General features: G+C 39.7%; 1 protein-coding gene across 1 annotated transcript in view; it reads left to right on the top strand.

The window, feature by feature from the left end:
- Nucleotides 1-14,378: 14,378 nt before the first annotated feature.
- TPK1 (thiamin pyrophosphokinase 1) overlaps nucleotides 14,379-19,768 on the top strand; it is a 363,387-nt gene continuing 357,997 nt past the window's right edge. Inside the window, exons 1-2 of the mRNA XM_057550558.1 lie at nucleotides 14,379-15,133; nucleotides 15,527-15,585. Of these exons, the coding sequence (XP_057406541.1) occupies nucleotides 15,543-15,585 (43 nt within the window). The 5' untranslated portion in view covers nucleotides 14,379-15,133; nucleotides 15,527-15,542. The remainder of the gene's footprint in view (nucleotides 15,134-15,526; nucleotides 15,586-19,768) is intronic.

Below are 19,768 nucleotides of genomic sequence, written 5' to 3' on the forward strand. Positions count from 1 at the left end.
AAAATAGATGTTAAATGATTAAAGAAGTAAAAGTAAGAATAGACGTCATAGTAATATAAAACAGTACAACTAAAAGATCAGGCAAATTTTTAAATAACTGGAAAAACTGATTCTGAAAATATAAAAAAATTAAGTGAAAAATACCTTCAGAATAAGGTTAAGTAACAGGAAAAAATAAAATTAAATAGAGGGTTGCTGGATCACCCTAACAGAAAATGAAAAGTTTATCTTCTGGAGCTATTTAACTGAAAAAAGATCTGAACTCAGGAATAATTGAATTTCAAAGTGAGATGCCCAAAAGAAAGATTTTAGAGATAATGACTGTTATGGGGGATTGGTAAAGAAATCAATCATCCATTCTATTATGTGGTCCAGCAGTCAAAACTCCTCATCACAAACACAGAGCTTCCAACAAACTTTTTGGGATTTTAGATGCAATCTTCAGGGATTTCCATGGTGGTACAATGGTTAAGAATCTGCCTGCCAATGCAGGGGACATGGGTTTGAGCCCTGGTTCCAGAAGATCCCACATGCCGTGGAGTAACTAAGCCCCTGTGCCACAACTACTGAGCCTGCACTCTAGAGCCTGTGAGCTACAACTACTGAAACACGTGCGCCTAGAGCCTGTGCTCTGCAACAAGAGAAACCACCACAATGAGAAGCCCGCACATCACAATGAAGAGTAGCCCCCACTTGATACAACTAGAGAAAGCGCACATGCAGCAACGAAGATCCAATGCAGCTGAAAAGAAAAAAAAAAGAGATTCAATCTTCAACTTAATGAAAACATCTTACTCCCATATAGAAGAATCTGGTACAGAACCTGCCTTCTTGCATAAACAACTAAAAAACTGCATAAAATATGAAGCAGACAGAGCAGAACTGTGTTGCCTAAGAGAAGAGAAACAAAAAGATGAGCCCTATGATCATCTCAGCTTTCTATCTGAAAGTGATTTACAGATTACAGTATAGATAGGGAAAAATAAGTAAAACCAACTGTCTAACTGAGATGAAAAGACTGATAAAAATTTGAGGAGGCCAACGACACTGGGATTTTCAGGGAAGAGTACCAGGGAACCATGCAGAAAAAGAGCTCCAGAAACCGTCATAGAGATCCCTTCAAGTCTTTGACTGAATTCAATTCTGGCCATGTGTCTACAAGACCAGCCAAAGTACAACATCCAGAAAACAATAAGCTAACAATTCCCAGAGTTCACACAGGATTGGGAGATATTGGAGTTCCTTTCAGCCAGAGAGGAGAAAACCACTAAATACACAGCACACTCACTGGGGACCTCAGAAGAGTCATGCCTTAGAACTATGACTAAATAGTCCTAGAGTAAAGGCTACTGTAGACCTGCCCTAACCAAGCCTGAAGACAAACCTCAAAAGCATAAAACAGATCCTTAATTAACTGGCTGACAAAACAAACTTTAAGATCTTTAAAGAAATAAAACAAAATTCAAACACTCAACCACATAAAAAAATAATGTCCAGCATCCAAGCAAAAATTGCTAGACATGCATAGAAGCAGAAAGACTTGATCCATACTAGGAAGAAAGAAAAAGGCAATAAAGAGATCCCAAAATGACAGGGATGATGGAATTAGCAGATAAGGTTTCTAAAATAGCTATTATAATTATGCTCATGGATTTAAAGGAAAATAGATATTTTTAAAATTAATAAATGGAATTTCTAGTTTTTAAGATTACAGTATTTAAAATGAAAAATTCAGTGACATCAGCATCATGGTGGCATAAGACATTTCTTCTATTTGTGCCCCACCCAACAACAAAAAGATGGCATCTATCCATGGACAAAAGTGCCTTTGAGGGAGCTGTGGGACCTAGCACCATATGCTAAGGGACCCATGAGGAATCTTTCCCACCTCTGTGCTGGATAATAGGCAAACAGACCTCAGTCCTGGCTGTGGATTCTGCAGTTGCCTGTGTACCAACACTAGCCTCCCTCAGCCACACTCTGAGATCCCCTGGAAAACACTGTCTTAGACAATCACCCATGGATGAGAGACCCTTTGTAGCAGTACAGGTTTCCAGAGGAGAAGTTCCAGCACACCACTGGAGCAAAAGAAACATAAATTTGGATGCACTGGAGTAGGTAAAAGGAACAGCTTGATTTTACCCACATTATCCCTCCCCAAGGCGGCACAGCGTAAGGCCAAGAGAGATCTTCTCAGCTGTGATTTATCCGACAGGGGAAAAAGTGAGTGAGTGAGCACATGTCTTCCCCAACTGTGCAGGATGCTGCCGAAGGGGTTCATTTCTCTCATGCCCCACCCAGAGTACAGCATCATGAGCTATATGACTGAGGGGCAGGAAGAGACTGGGAGAGCTGAATATAGAACTGAGAGGGCATTAAAAGGATGCAGATCCTACTAACGCCCACAGACTCCATCCACAAGCCCACCCACAAGCCACTGGGAACACCTAACAGGGAGATCCTCCCAACTGGCCCACGGGCATCCACAGCACTCTATGCATTTAACCCACAGACCTCCCAAGCCTGTGGCCAGCTCGCTGTACGTGCTCCAGACAGTGGCAGAGACAGCAAGTTTTGGTAGATGACTAGCGAGCACACACAGAAACCAGATCCAAATCTCCAGGCTGGGCAGAGACCACAAACTTGAGCTTTAGCATGATTATTTTTGGAAAACGAAAGAGGCTGTCAGCACAAACCTGGTTTTTTGCAAGATCCAGAGAAGTCATACAGCTTTAAAATTCTGCCACAAGAAGTGTGGGGCAGGGGTACCCATAGAAAGTCTGAGATAGCCTCAGAATCTCTAGTAGGGCTGATGGAAGGTATCTCTCTCCTGAAGGCCATTAGTAAAGACTGGAGGAGGTGACTGCTATTTCAAATGTGAAGACAACAACAGACAACTTCAAGGAACGTGAAGTGTCAAAGTAACATGACACCACAAAAGGATCACAATAATCTTCCAGTAAACAAACCCAAAGACATGGGAATCTGCAATTTATCCAATAAGGAATTCAAAATAGCTATTTTAAGGTAACTCAGTGAGTGACAAGAAAACACACAAAGACAATTCAGTGAAATAAAGAATGCAATATATGGGAAAAAAATGAGAAATTAAACAAAGAGATAGAAATCATAAAAATGTACCAAACAGAAATTCTGGATCTAAAGAATACAATGAATGAAATGAAAACTGAAACAGAGAGCACGACCATCAGAATAAAACAAACAGAAGAAAGAATCTGGGAGATAGAAGACAGGAAGTTGGAAATTATCCAGTCAGAGGAAAACAAAGAAAAAGAATGAAAAAGAGTGATGAAAGGTTACATGATCTATGGGATACTATACAAAGAACCAATTTGTGAATTGTTGTAGTTCCAGGAGGAGAAGAGAGAAAAGAGGTCAGAAAGCTTACCTAAAGAATGAAATGAGGGACTTCCCTGGTGGCACAGTGGTTAAGAATCTGCCTGCCTATTCAGGGGACAGGTGTTCGAGCCCTGGTCCGGGAAGATCCCACATGCCATGGAGCAACTAAGCCCGTCTGCCACGACTCCTGAGCCTATGCTCTAGAGCCTGTGAGCCACAACTACTGAGCCCGCGTGCCACAACTACTGAAGCTCACACACCTAAAGCCTGTGCTCTGCAACAAGAGAAGCCACTGCAATGAGAAGCCTGCGCACCACAACAAAGAGTAGCCCCAGCTCGCCGCAACTAGAGCAAGCCCGAATGCAGCAACGAAGACCCAGTGCAGTCAAAATAAATAAATAAATTTTTTAAAAAATTTAAAAAAAAAAGAATGAAATGAAACCTTTCCAGATCTGCAGAGAGATTTGGATACACAAATTCATGAAGCTCATATGTTAACAAACAAAATCAACTTAAAAAATTCATCTCCAAGACACATTATAAAAAACTCAAAGCACAAAGTCAAAGAGAGAATCTTAAAAGAAGATCTTTTAAGAATCTTGAAGGAAGAATCTTAAAAGAGGGTAACTTACAAGGAAACTGCCTCACGTCTATCAGGGGATTTCTCAACAGAGACCTTACAGGCCAGGAGAGAGTAAGGTGATATATTCAAACTTCTAAGACAAAAACTGCCATCCAAGAATACTTTGCCCAGAAAATACATCCTTCAGAAATGAAGGCAACATAAAGACTTCTTACAATCAACAAAAGCTGAGATCACCACTAGGTATGCCTTATAAGAAAGGTTGAAGGGAGTTCTTCAAGCTGAAATGAAAAGATGCTAATTAGTAACAGGAAAACATATGAAAACATAAAACACACTGGTAAAGGTAAGTGTATATTCAACGTCAGAATACTCTAATACTGTAATATGGGGGAGTATTACCCACTTAACTCTCGAATAATGGTTAAAAAGACAAGAGTATTAAAAATAACTATAGCTATAATAATTTGCTCATGAATACACAGTATAAAAAGAGGTAAATTGTGACATCAAAAACAAAATGAGGTGGTGAGGAGTAAAAGTTTAGAGGTTTTGTAAGTGATTGAAGTTATCTGTGTAAAATAGACTATTACATTCATGAGATGTTTTGTGTAAGCCTCATGGTACCCACAAAACAAAAACCTACAGTATATACACAAAAAATAAAGAGAAGGGAATCAAGGCATACCACTAAGGAAAGTCATCAATTCAAAAAGGAAGGCAGCAAGAGAGGAAGAAAAGGAACAAAGGAGCCAGAAAACAATGGTATTAGTAAGTCCTTACCTATCAACACTGACTATAATGTAAATGGATTGAATACTTCAATTAAAGATATACAGTGACTGGATGGATTTTAAAAAAAATAAACAAGAACCAACTACATGCTGCCTATAAGAGATTCACTTTAACTTTAAGGACACGCATAGGCTCAAAGTAAAGAGATAGAAAAAGACATTCCATACACGTGGAAGCCAAAAAAGAGCAGGGTAGCTATACTTATATCAGACAAAACAGACTTTAAGCCAAACATGGTAACAAGAGACAAAGAAAATCATTATATAATGACAAAAGGAACAATTTATCAAGAAGACAGAACATTGTAAATATATATGCTCCCAACATCAGAGCACCTAAATATATTAAGCAAATACTAACAGATCTGAAGGGAGAAATAGACAACAATACAATAATAATAGGGGACTTCAATACCTCACTTTCAATAATGGATAGATCATCCAGACAGAAAATCATTAAGGAAACATTGGACTTGAACTATAATTTAGACTAAATGGATTAACAGACATGTAAGGAATTTTCCATCTAACAGCAGCAGAACACACATTCTTCTCAAATACACATGGAACATTCTCCAGGATACATCACATGTTAAATCCCCAAAAAAGTCTTAGCAAATATATAAATTTGCAATGTATATTCTCAGACATTAGAAGAACTAAACTAAAAATCAATGACAAAAATATATCTGGAAAATCCCCCAATATTTAGACATTAAACATCACACTTCTAAATAGCACATGGATCAAAGACAATTAGAAAATATTTTGAACTGAATGTTAATAAAATCCAACATCTGGGAATTTGGGGGTGCACTTAAAGAATGCTTAAAGGGGAATGTATGGATTTAAATGCTTATAGTTGAGGAGGAGAATATAAAACCACTAACCCAAGCCTCCTATTTAAGGAGCTAAAAAGGAAGAGCAATTAAATCCAAAATAAGTAGAAGGAAAGAAAGAAGAAAAATAAAAATGCAAATTTATAAAATATAAAAGGAAAACAATGGCGTGAATTGATAAAATCAAAACATCTTTTCAGAAGATTAATAAAATAGATAAAACTCTAGCTAAGCAATAAGTAAGAAAAGAGAGAAAACTAAATTGCCAATATCAGAAAAAGACAAAGATCATCACCTTGGATCCTTCAGATTTTGAGAGGATAATAAAGGAATATTAATATTATTATATTAATAAATGTGATGGTACGGATGAAATGGAAACATTTCTAGAAAAACAGAAATTACTGAAACTGGTACAAGAATAAATATAAAACATGAATAATCCTGTATTTCTTAAAGTAATTGAATATGCCATTTAAAATATTCCTCTCTAAAAAACTCCACGCTCAAGTGGCCTCACTAGTGAGTTATATCAAATAGTTAAGGAAGAAATAAAACCACTCTTACATAAACTTTCAGAAAATGTAAGAGGAAGGAACTTTTCTCAACTCAATTTATGAGGCTAGAATTACAGTGAAACAAAAACTGGGAAAGGAATTCCTTTACAAAAAGGCATACTAATACTAATATTTCCTCATGAACATAGATGCAAAATATTTAATAAAATGTAAGTCAAACCTAGCAATATATAAAATGGATAATCCATCATGACAAAGTGGTATTTAATTCCGGAAGTTAAGTAAGATTGGTTTAACCTTTGAAAATCAATGAATATGATTACCATAGTAACCAAATTAAGTAGGAAAACCATATAATCTTCTTATAATAGGTGTAAAAAAAGACATTTCACAAAATTTACACACATTTACAGAGAAAATCTTAGCAAACTAAGGAGTAGGAGGGAAATTTCTCAATCTGATAAAAGCACATTTCAAAAAAACCCTACAGCTAACCTCATAGTTAATGGTGAAAGACTGAGTACTCTATGCCTAGGTTTGGGAACAAGGCATAGTTCCCAAAGGGTCTGTTCTCAGTTTTTCCTTTCAAAATTATACTGGAGTTCCTAACCAGTGCAATAAGGCAAAAATAAAAATGAATAAATAAAAGGCATACAGATTAGAAAGGAAGAAATAAATCTGTCTTTATTGCAGACAATATGATCAGTAGATTTGCAGACAACTTGATCTGTAGATTCTAAATCTACAAAAACATGTTAAATGACTAATAAGTGAATTTAAAAAGATCACAGGATACAAGGCTAATGTAAAAAATAAATTGTATTCCTATATATTAACAACAAACAACTGATGTTTAACAGTTGATGTATAAATATCCCTCAAGTAGGAAAATCTTGAAATACACACACACAGACACAGACACACACACAGACACACACACACAGACACACACACAGACACACACAGACACACACACACACACACACACACACACACACACACACACACACACACGTATTTCCCATGGGATTCGGCTCCAGTCTCCTATAGTGGTACCTGGCTTATGCAGCCTTCCTTTGTTGTCTTCTTTAATATTTGGGTTGGCAAAAAAGCTCGTTCGGTTTTAAGTACAAATAAAAGGCACATTTTTCATTTTCACAAAGAACTTTACCGAACAATGGATTCACTAACTGAACGAACTTTTTGGCCAACCCAATAACTCCACTCTCTACAAGGGGCTCTGCACCTCCAAATAAACTACTTGCACTTAAATCCCTGATTTAGATTTTGCTTCTGAGAAACCCAAACCAAAGTGTATGACAATTTGGTGTGGCCTAGAGTTGAGGAGGTAATGACCAAACTCTTGAGTGACTAGTACCTGGGAGGTTAAAAAAAATGGATCCTCTGCCTGCAGACAGACTCCAGATTGCAAGTAGCTGAAATTAGGGAGTGCAGGCTTGCCCAGGTCTCTGCAATGTGTGGTACCAGCCTAAGCACATAGAAGATGTTTTGAATTGATTCCTTTATGCTTCCATGCATGATGCATTGTGATTCTTTCACCAATGCGGTGAGATGATGTCACGTGCAGTTCACACTGATGACTGCAAGCAAATAAAAGATAACCAATAGAGAGGGGACAGCAATATCATCTTGGCAGACTGTTGACCCTTTACCTCTTCATGCTCCAAAGTTGAGCATTAATCCCAAAGAAGCATCAGGGGGTGTGAGACAGCAGGATGCTTTCTCCTCCACTCAGAATTGCTAGCCCCACAAGTCTCGTCTGGGAGGTGGGAGAGGATGAAAGTTTTGAATCAAATATGAGACCTAAGTTTTATAATGAAAAGCTCTGAATCTTAGTAACTGAGCCTATTTCAGTATTTAGTTTTTACCATAATATTTAATTTTCATATTAAAATAAACATATTCTAATACTAAAAGAAGCATATTTTAATACTAAAAGTGACCAAAAATTATGAATTGGAGTGATGTCCTCAATGAGTCTCATATTTACCAGGTGGGAGTGGGATGGGGGTCAGGTGGGTTTCAACAAAGCACAGCTGGCAGTAGTTACAAAAAATAAATATGGGCAGACAGAACTACATAAATTGTGTATATATATATATATATATATATATATACACACACACACATATATATACATATATAATATGTTACATAAAGAATATATATTCTTTCTCAGATTCTTTCCCATTATAGGTTATTACAAGATATTGAATACAGTTCCCTGTGGTATACAGTAGGTCCTTGTTGTTTATTATTTTGCTTTTTAATACATTAGACATTTATCTTTATATGGCGTGAGGTAGAAATTGGTTTTCATCATTTCCATGAATAGATAATTGCATCAGAATATTTGTTAAATATACCACTGTATTTTTTCCTCTAATTTAAAATGACACACATAAACTCAATTCCCACATATGAATTTGTTTCTGAACTCTATTTTGTTCTATTAAACTGTTTCTATGCTAGTGATACCTTTTTAAAATTACTATGGTGATATATATTTTTCTATACTTAGTAGGAAAGTCTCTTCTTATTGACCTTTCCCCCCCCCCCCAAAAATGTTATTCTTCTCCTGGTATACTTACAAATCAGTTTGTAAAATTCCATAAAAATCTTGTTGGTACTTTGAGAATCTAAATTTATTAGATTTATTTGGGAATTCTTAATTTTATTTATTTTTATTTTATTTTTAGTGATAATGTGTCTTCTCAATCAAAAACATGTATGTCTTATTATTTATGTCTTAAAACAGGGCTAGTTTTTAACATAATTTTTATATATAGTGTATGTATACACAATGAATGCTTGCTATGTACTATGCAGGCTGTTTGACACTCAGGATACAGCAGTGAACAGATCAGGCCACGTCCCTGCCTCATCATGGAAAAGGTCAGTACGTAAGTTAACAAGATTAAGGGTTCTAAAGAAGAGAAACAGTGTATAAGATAGAGAGTAACTAGGGGAGGTAATTTTACAAAGGAAAATCAAGGTAGGCTTCTTCGAAGAGGTAACATGTGAGCTGGGAATGAGCCAATTATGTAAAGAACTTGGCGGGCCGGGGAAGAACATTCTAGGAGAGGGAAAAAGCAAGTAGAAAGACTTGTTCTGCTTAAAAACACAATGGAAACAAGCATGTGAGGAGAAGAATGAGATAAAATAAAGCTGGAGATAGGAAAAGTCCAGATTATTCAGGACCTTTTCGGTTTGGGTTTTATTCTTAAAACAGCTGATGAGTTTTAAGCAAGCAGGGACATGATCAATTTTACAATTTAAAAAGGGAGCTTTGGCTACCATGTGAGGACTAGATTAGAAAGATACTAGGGTGGAGAAGGGCAGCAGTCAGCAGATATTACAGAGCCTGGTGAGAGACAAGCTAGTTGGTGAGTTCACTCTGAACATCTGTTTTCCCTTACCTGTTTAGTAATAACACCCATTCTTATCTGGTCCTACTGCATCTCATCTAAGTGATTACACTTCCCAGCCTCTCTTGAGGCGAGGTGGAGCCACGTGATTAAGTGCCACCTGACAATTACGTTTAGACAAAAGCATTGTGTGAGACTTTCGGGAAGCCTTGAAAATGTGGAACTTGATCTGAGCCTCTGCTCCGGGAAAACAGTGCAGGCTAAGAAATTCCCCACCCTCTCTCTTTTTTTTTTTTTCAAATGAGATATCACTGACATTATATTAGTTCCAGGTGTATCCAGCTCAGCATTCTTTATCTCATGAATGATTAGCTGATATTAGAAATGTTTGTCTGCTTGAAAGTAGCTAAACACACACATAAACATCTCCTGTTCAGCTGATTGAGGAATGACCCTGATTGCAAAATGACCCCAACTGCAAATCACCCCACCTGAGACTCATCTATACCTCCCTATAAACATCTAAAGCAAAACCACGCAGTGGAGGGAGGTATGTTGGATCTTAGGGGATCTAGGGTGTGATCCCTGTTGCAGTAGCCTGAAAAAAATCATCTCAATTGTCAGATGCATTTTGTCTTTCGCACCTTTTTATAAGGTAGGTGGTGTATCTTCTTCACTCTTCCTCCTTTCTTTCTAATGCTTGAAATGTATAGGTGAAGGAGAACAAGCAGGGTTCTGGGAGCACAGGATGGCATACATTTAAAATGAACTCTATCAGACCGCGTGGCTATAAAAGGGCTATAAAAGAAAGGGTTATAAAAGAAGCACAAAAGAATGTAATGAGCTTACAGAGCAAAGTAAGATTAATTGTGAGAGGCTTGAGTGAATCTCAGGGAAGACTTTTCAGAGAAGATGATACTCTAGATAGGCTTTAAAATAATGAAAATTTTGATTGATAGTTGAGAGGAAATGACAAGGATGATTGAATCTTGATCCATATTGACCTCAACAGGCTGGGATAAGCGATCAGTAGAACAAAAGTTGGCACCTTACTGAGTTTATGGAATGAACGAAAAGGCAAATTAAAGTTATTTATCAAGGAGTGCAGAAGAATAATGATGCTAAGGAAAGAAATGGAGACTCTGGGAGGTGGAATAAATTAATGATTTTAGTTTTAGCCACTTGAATCAGAGGTGATGGTGAGATATTTAAGTGGAAATATCCTAAAGGCAGCTTAATACTGTTTGAACTGTTAAAGTGAGATCAGGATAGACACACATTCTGAAGCTGAGAGAATGATTTGATTTTCTGAACAAAAAATGCTGAAGTAGATGAGGTGATAGAAGCTGATTGAAGACCAGAAATTCCAAGACCACTTAGTGGCAGCAGTAGGGAGAACAGCTGTTGAAGGAAAGAGGTGTTAGCACCTGTGCTCATAGCCCCTCATAGCTTTCCCCCAACAGTTGTTTGGAGGAACACTGTTCTGCAAGATTTTAAAAGATATGCCAAGCAAACAGTGTTCCATGCTCCAATAGTTTTGAGACATTCTGGGTTTGGAGATGAACATGAGATGTTTAAAGATGTATAATGTGCTATAAATCTCAAAGGAGGTTGTTAACAGTGTGCAGTGTTTTCAAAACTTATTTCACTCCAGAAATTTTTTATTATGAAATCTTTAAAACAACATATATTTTGAACTCCACCAGTTCAAGAAAATGGGGGCAGAATGGAAGACAGTTGGGGAGGGAGATGGGAGAGCCATCTATGTATCGTAGAGAAAAATGCATAACCTATTACTAGAGGTTCCATCCTATCCCATGGAACTTTTGGGGAATCATAGGATCCATTGAAAATTTGGTTGAAGCTACGGAATTTCTCCTCTGAAAATTATACCATGTATGTATATATGTTCTTTTCCCTGGAAGCCCAAAATATGACAGGGATTAACAATAATGACCATTAATTTCCTTTTAATAAACATTTTCACAACCTTAAATTTCTTTACTATGCGTATTGCAAAAATATTAAGTAATAGAATACAAACATATATCAAATAGAAAGTGATATTTCCCTAAGTCTGCTGCCTCCTATGTACTCCATCCCTTTATCTCAGAGGTCTTTTTTAACAATTCTCTTTGTATGGTTCTCCAAATACATTTAAATAATATAGGTAGGATTTTTCCTACCATTTGCATTTATAAAATTTACTCTGTCATAGATGTTTTTCCACATGAGGGCATATTGATTTAGCTTATTCTTTTAAATAATTGCTGATATGATGCACTGTAATTTTTCATTTTTTCCCACCACTTATTAATCCATTTAACAAACATTTATTGACTCTCTATTATGGGTGAGGTATCTTGTTTGCCTGGAGAAATAGCAATGAACAAAACAGATATGGTTCCCGCTCTTAGGAAGCTCTCACGCTAGCAGGGGGAGAAAAATCATAAACAAGTAAACAAGTAAGTTAAATAACTACAGATTGTGAGTATAGCTCTGCAGGAAAACAAGTAAATTAAATAACTACAGATTGTGAGTATAGCTCTGCAGGAAAACAAACAAACAAGTCTAGATGAAATAAAGAGTAACCAGGGGAAGGAAGTCAGTTTTGTGCTGAGGCTGGATGGATAAGTCAGCTGTGAGAAGAACTGGAGAAGAAGCATTCTAGGCTATTGCTAATAGTTATTGCTATTGCAAACAATTTCATTATGAGCATTCAGTAAATACTCACTGATTGCTTACTCTTTGCCAGCAACTGTGCCCGAGTGTGAGGATTGAAAAGTGAACAATTAAAATTTGGTCCTAGTTCTCTTGGAGCCTACATTTTAGGGTAATTAAATCAAATACAAAGACGTCAACATAGGGACTGGAACATAATAATTACTCAACCAGTGTCAATTTGTCTGATTATTTAAAATATTATTTGCAATCTGGCAAGCAAATTTACCTCATTGTTCAAATTTGCTCTCCGAATGCTATTGATGCTGTGTTTTTCACGTTGTTTGCCATTTGAATACCTTCTGTAATTTGCCGGTATATATCCTTGTAATAAAGAAGAACACATCTGACTCCATATTGGATCTGTTTCTTTTACTTTAACCTTCCTTTTCTATTGCTTTTGCTACAAGTTAATCACTAAAGGGATGTTGTCTATGGCTTAAAGTATACATAATGGCCCTTCTCCAGGAACCCTGCCTCCCACATCTGAGCCTTAAGCTAAAATACTTTTGTTTGGCTCATAGGAAACATCCTGACTAGGCCCACCTATGAATGGCTGCAGGAAAAAAGAAATTAACACATGCCCTCCAGGGTCTGGCTGGAACCAGGGAATATTTACAATAATGTATCACTTTTTTTTACTTCACCTCCTCCCTTCCCCCTCTTTGTCCTGTAAAAGAACTAGCATCCAAACCCAGACAAATGGTTCTTTGGGACACTAGTCCACCATCTTCTCTGTCTGCTGACTTTATGAATTAAGTAGCTATTCCTTGCCCCAACAAATTGTCTCTCAATCTGTTGGTCTGTCATGGGGCAAGCAGTATGAGCTTGGACTCTGTAACATCCTTGGTCATCCTTTTACTGGTCTGTTTGCTTTTTACTGATATAGATACAGCAACCACTTGTCTATTACATGGGCACCGTCTCCCTCCACCTCCAGTCTGTTGTCTTTTAGTTTCACTAGTGGCATCTTGAAACGTGGACTTTTGACATTTATTGTGGTTAATATTTCAGTTTTCTTCGGTAATGACTTTGGGAGAAACTTGAGCTAGATTACACATAAAAACTTTGCAAAGATGTGTGTTACAAATATAAACAAGGATGTCATAAGGTGTAAGTGGAATACCTCTCATATTGATGGAGAGGGACAAACGTTTGTTGCAAACCTGTACGTGCTAGGCACCTGCCCAAGTGTTTATCCATACCAAGTCATTTGATCCTTACAGAACCGTTCCAAAGTAGGCAACGTTGTTCCCACTCTATATCTGAGGAAACTGAGGTAGAGTTCCAATGTCTCACAGCTAGTAAGTAACATAGTTGAAATGGCCGACCCATGTAACTGTGATGGCAAAGTCATAATATTTAATTTTACAACGATAACTGTGAAGTCCCTAGCAGTTTGGTCTAAAATTGACTGTGAGATAGGTGTACCCTTGGCTTAATAGTGGTGAATGTGAAAAACACCTGCAAGTTCTATTTGATCTGGCAGCTGAAAAAGTTAATGAGTATGGGCAATGTTGTACTTTTCTATGGTCGCATCACTCCTGGAACATTGTGTCCAGTGTCAAAGATAAACACAGCCGGGTATTAGTTGAAGCGTTGAAAATAGATTTTGTTTAGTAACTACTGACAGTCGAGAAAGAGCTGAGTTCCATTCCTATTTGTGGAAAGGCGATTGGAACATTTTAAAGGGAGGATGAGAGAGGGGGAAGAGTGGGAGCTCAATAGAGTTAGAGAAGTTGCAAAGCGTCGGTCAGTATAAAGGCGACTACACCAGCTTCATTTGCTAGCTGGCAGCTGCGAAGTGAGGCGTTTATGCTCCCACAGAGACTGGGAGACAGAGGCCCTACCCTTCCTGAAGATTGCCTCTGCAGGGAATGGCTCTCAGGTCTTTGAGAGAGATGCTTCTGAGTCTTAAGAAACCTATTCACAACTTCAAGCCCTTTGGGAGGTCAGGGGCCTGCCATCAGCTGTTGGCTAGAACTTTCTCAGCTAGGCATTTTTATGGTTCTGTGTCCTAGGGATCCGCCTTATACTGACAAGAAACCGTGATAGAGTTGGTCACGTCTCTCAGCGCAGGGGTTTGCACGAGTTGTCACGTGCTGACAGTAGGGCGGTTCTCAACAGTTGTCAGAACCACAATTTATGAGCAACATTAAATACAGAGGATGGGAACCACGATGGTGGAGTCTGGAAATCATGTCCTATAAGAACCTCGAAAGAACAATAGTTTAGCCTGGAAAAGGTAAAGCCTAGGGAGTCTAAGTCTAGAGATCTGGTTTGCTCAGTCTTGGAAAAGGCTACGTGGCCACAGAATGAACTCTTGAAGTTGGGAGTGTTGGAGCGAGCGGAGCTGCAAGTAAGCAGCTTAAAGTTCCTGCCAACGAAAACATTCTGTGATTGTTGCAACCAAGTGAAGACTTTAACGAAGGCGTGCTCCCTAAGTACACAAGCTGCAAGCAAGAGATCATAAAGAACGAGGACCGAGAGAACGGGCTCTGGATAACTTGGGACGTTTGCTTGGCTCTGATGCCAAGCTGACGAAGGGTGACGGGGAAGTTAACGCTTGGTTTGGAGCAAATAGCGGCCTCCGTGCCAAAGTTCAGTGACGAGCGCTCGGCAGAAACACCAGCGATTGCTTCAGGGCCGAACTAGCCTAGAAGAGAGGGCGGCGCGGGAGGAAGGCGGCGGCCGGGAGAGCGGACAGTCCGGCGCCCTCACCAGCCTGGACACGCGGTTCAGGCGGGGCAAACGGCTCGCACGCGCCTCCGGCTCCCGGAAGGAGGCGGGGCCGCCTCGAGCGCCGTTCCCTTAAATCTGCGAGCGGGGAGCGCGCGTCCTCGAGGTTCCTCAGCCGAGCGCCGAGCGGTCGATCGCCCTCGCTCCCGCAGTCTGCGCTCCGCTCGCTGGTGGCTCCACCCGCCATTATGTAAGTGCGACAGCACCCCGGCGCGCCGCCGTCGTTCCCGGCGTGCGGGCTGCAGGCCGGGGCGGGGAGGAGGTGGCAGCCCCTCGCCGCTCTGGCTCCCTTGGCTCCCCCGGTCCCCGAATGGTGACGGCGGCGCGGGGAGACGCTGGACGGGGCGGCCCTGTCGAGGCACGCGTGGCGCCCGCATGCTTTGCCCCGCGCGCCCTGGAACCCCTCGGGGCTCGAGTCTCCCGCGTCCCCGCCGCCGCGCGCCCTGCTTGCCGTGCCCGGGCCCGCACGCCGGGAGCGCGGCTCGCTCCGTGCTCCGCCCCGGAAACCACGTGTACTGGCGATTTCGCGCGCTGTTTGATTAGCTAGAAGCTCTAATGTGGCGTTTTTATGTTTTTAATGCAGAAACCAGTAATCCGTTATGGAGCATGCTATTACCCCGCTGGAACCCCTGCTTCCCACTGGTACCGTATTTCTTAACACGTTTTACAGTGACATTGATGTGCTTACCCCCAGAGCCCTGATAAGGTTAAGAGGGCTGGACTCCAGACCCAGAATGGTTTCCAATCTGCCTCACATTTCCTCCAGTTAGGCATATTACTCAACCTCTCTTGTGCCTCAGTTTCCTCATCTGAAAAAAACGAGGATAGTTTTTAGTCCTTGCGGTGTAGAGTTGTTGTGAGGGCTAAAAGATGATGTATTTTATGCCCTTCACCTGGAGAAGACTAAGCCCTACTTGTAATGTGAGCTCTTAGGCTCTTAACAGTCTGAACTAATCTCTTAACAGTAGAACATTAGATGCCAAAGGGGTAAAGATCAGTCTTTATTGCCTTTATTATTGCCTGCCCATGGTGCCCGTTTGTAATTCATGGAAAATGCCTGAGGTTACCCAATAAAAAATGCTTTAAAGATGTAATACTCAAGAATTTTTATTATTTCTAAGTGTAAAGTCATTGTAATTCACATGGAAATAATTGGAAGAATGAGTTCTTTGAAGCTAATTGTCGCATTCATTATCATGTGTAGTAACTTGTGTGCTAATTTCATGATAAACATTTTTTATTTACCAGTTTTTATTGTGTTTCTGTTGTGTATAACTTCTAGTTTATCAGTTCATCAATTGAAATAGAATGCATAGTTTTTTAATATTTAAAGTTTTTTGTAAACCCATGAATTGATGTTTTTTTGGGGGGGGCGGGATATTGAATTTGATTTGAGCTTGTCAGCTTTCCCACATCCTGGGAGTATTTATGGTAAAACAATCAAAGAATAATAACAGTGAACACTGAGTCCTTCCTCTCCAGTCATTTGCTGTGCTAAGTTGTTTATATATACTTTATATCTTATTTTACAGGTAAAGGAAACAGATAGTAATGGAACTAGAATCTGAGCCCAGATATGTTTACATTGACTTGGTTAAGAGGTTGGGTGTTTTATCATAACTAAACAGCTTCTCCTAAGTTAAGAAAAGCACTGGCAAACATAAATGTTTTGCAAATGAAATTTCATAGTTCTGTTATCCAACAGTAGCGGGACTAACAGCATTTCCAAGAGAAAACATTGGATTCAGGTGGCCTGTTGATGTGAAGATTTGTTACTAAATCTAAGTACTTTAGGTTTAGTCACAAAGGAGGATTTCTAGTGTTTTCTAGGTTTAATGAGATATGTCATATAGATGGTGCTGCATAGTAAAGGTTGGAGTGAGGCAACAGGGTCTCTGGGTTTAAATCTTAGCTTTGCTGGTTGTGTTTCAGTTTCTTCATCTATAAAATAGGAATCTTTCGCAGGGTTACTGTGAGTATAAATGAGTTGTAAAACATGTAAAGCACTTGGCTTCAAGAGCAGTAAGCTATTAGATTCAGTAGTAAGGCTAACATGGTTGGATCTCTGGGTCAGTGCTGAGATAGAAAAGGTCTGGAACAATAGAAAAGTAGGAAATAGTAGGAAACACAGGCAGTTCTGCTCCCTCTGTGTTTTATCAAAGGCTTAGGAAGGAGGCCTGGACTCGTCAAGTCAGACGTGTAAGCTCCTCACTGGGACAGGGCATGTAGGGGAACTGTCAAGAACCGTGATATCCTCTATGAAGCACAGATCCACCAGGCAGAATCCCGAGCTCCTTTGAGGAGATCTTTGGGATTTAGTGGTTCTCCTAGTTTCTTCCTGTTCCTAAGGGTAAAAGTTTGTACAGATTCCCATCTCTTCTCAAACACTGGCCTAGAAGCACGGGCTCCCTAGAATAGATAAATGAGAGATGTTTAAAAACAGAAAAGTGTATGTTGAGGGGCCCTTGCAATGCCTGGCCTCTTATAGGAATTCGGTAAGTATTCGAGGTTAACTTTACATTTAGAGGGATTCCCTTCATCAAACAGACACTTAATACTTTCTAGCAGAGAGGTAGTTTTTGTATTTATAACTTCTGTGAATTTAATTTTTAGGCATGATGTACCTGTAATGTGTACCCAGATTTAGTATAGCAGGCATCCTGACAAACTGATTCTCTTCAGATTAACTAATTGCTAGGTGGACCAAAATGCACATCTCTGGAATGATCATTGGCTCAGGGAAATATATATTTTTAATCTTTGTTTTTTGTAACTAAAGTAAATGGTTATTATTTAAAGAAAAACGACTAACCTAGAATGTGAAAGTTTCCTGTAATCCCTCTTCTGGAAATAACCATTAATTATTAAGGTGGCATTTTTTTAAAATATATTTTTAAAATTTATATGGCTGCATCGGGTCTTCGTTGCGGCATGCGGGATCTTTCGTTGCGGCATGCGGGATCTTTCGTTGCGGCGTGCGGGGCTTCTCTCTAGTTGTGGTGGGCGGTCTCCAGAGCGCACGGGCTCAGTCGTTGTGGCACAGGGGCTGTAGAGCATGTGGGCTTAGTTGCCCCGCGACATGTGGGATGGATCCCAGTTCCCCGACCAGGGATCAGACCTGCGTCCCTTGCACCGGAAGGCAGATTCTTAACGACTAGACCACCAGGGAAGTCCCAAGGTGGAATGTTATGAATACTTATTTTTCTACATATAGCCCAGTATATTATTATTCTTGTTTTAAATAAAATGGATTTATATTATAAATTGTTTTGTAAATTACTCTTTCGGAGCAGTGGGTGAAAACATACCAAATTCTTTTATTACAAACATTCTATGCGCTCTTTGTTCATTTCTTTTTAACAAAATAGAAGTATTTCTATATGTTAAAAAAACAGTGCAAGTCAGTAAATATTACAAATCTTATTCAAATGATTATTTAACAATTCATGTATTGGGCAGTATCCAATGTAGCAGACAGAAAGGAGCTTGGAGGAGCTGTACAAGATGAAAGACTTTATAGGCAGAAGGGGGCAGGAACAAGGAAGTTATTATACTCGCAAAAAGTAGCTTGGTTCTAGCAAGGTCACTTTCCTTTAGGGGATGGTAAGGGTCTGTCAGGCAGATTACTTCACTAGTGCTGATAGGGTGATTCCTGATTGGCTGGTTTAAGATTCCATTTTGGGGAGAGCTGAAGCTGTTCATAATTGGGATAAGTATTAAGTCTGGGTTTGGGGATGTGGCGTAAATGACTCCATTTTGGGCACTGCAGGGAAAAATCTCCTTAGCAGAGATTGTCATTTTAAACCTCTAAATTGTGTTTTTCTAAATTTGTGTGTGTGTGTGTATGACCTGTGTTATGCCCTTTCCTGCAACTTTTTTCACTTACTACTTTATGATGGTCCATATGTGTAGATATCCCAACTTTTTTTTTTTTTTTTTAATGGGCAGTATAGACACAAAGGAACTAGGCTTTCTTAATTTATTTTTGGCTGTGTTGGGTCTTTGTTTTCTGCGCGAGGGCTTTCTCTAGTTGTGGCGAGCGGGGGCCACTCTTCATCGCGGTGCGCGGGCCTCTCACTATCGCGGCCTCTCTTGTTGCGGAGCACAGGCTCCAGACGCGCAGGCTCAGCAGTTGTGGCTCACGGGCCTAGTTGCTCCGCGGCATGTGGGACCTTCCCAGACCAGGGCTCGAACCCGTGTCCCCTGCATTGGCAGGCAGATTCTCAACCACTGCGCCACCAGGGAAGCCCTAGGCTTTCTTAATAGACATTTAGGTTATTTCTAGCTTTTCTTATTATAATCTATAATGCATATCTTTGATTATATTATTTTTGCATATTTATGTGAGTTTATCAGTAGGATAAATTTCCAGAAATGGAATTACTGGATCTAAGGATATGTTTGCATTTCTGTTTTCTTGAGGAGCTGACAAGTAGCTACTGTATGTCCTTTGATACTAGGTGCTGTGGAGGATACAAAAGTGATCTCTTCTATCCAGGAGTTTACGGTCTTGTCGGAATCAAGAACAAAACAAGACAGAGTCTAGTTCGATGTTGAATTATGTCTGATAGGACCCACACAGGAACCTTGGGGACTGGGGAGAAGGAGATGAGGGCAGGCTGGAGTAGGCAGAGAAATGATGGGATGGACAGGTGTCAAGTGGGCACCCAGAAAAGCACTGGATTTAAATTGTGAGAGGCCTGGGGGGAAGCACAAGAGCACTGCAGGCACGAGGCCTTCCTTGAGTGAGAGCTCATTGCTGCATCTGGCCATGAACTAATTCAGTTCATCTGGTGGTGAGTGAGGAGGAAGTTTGGAGAGAACA

Source organism: Balaenoptera acutorostrata, chromosome 7 (assembly GCF_949987535.1).
Source record: "Balaenoptera acutorostrata chromosome 7, mBalAcu1.1, whole genome shotgun sequence".
NCBI lineage: Eukaryota > Metazoa > Chordata > Mammalia > Artiodactyla > Balaenopteridae > Balaenoptera > Balaenoptera acutorostrata.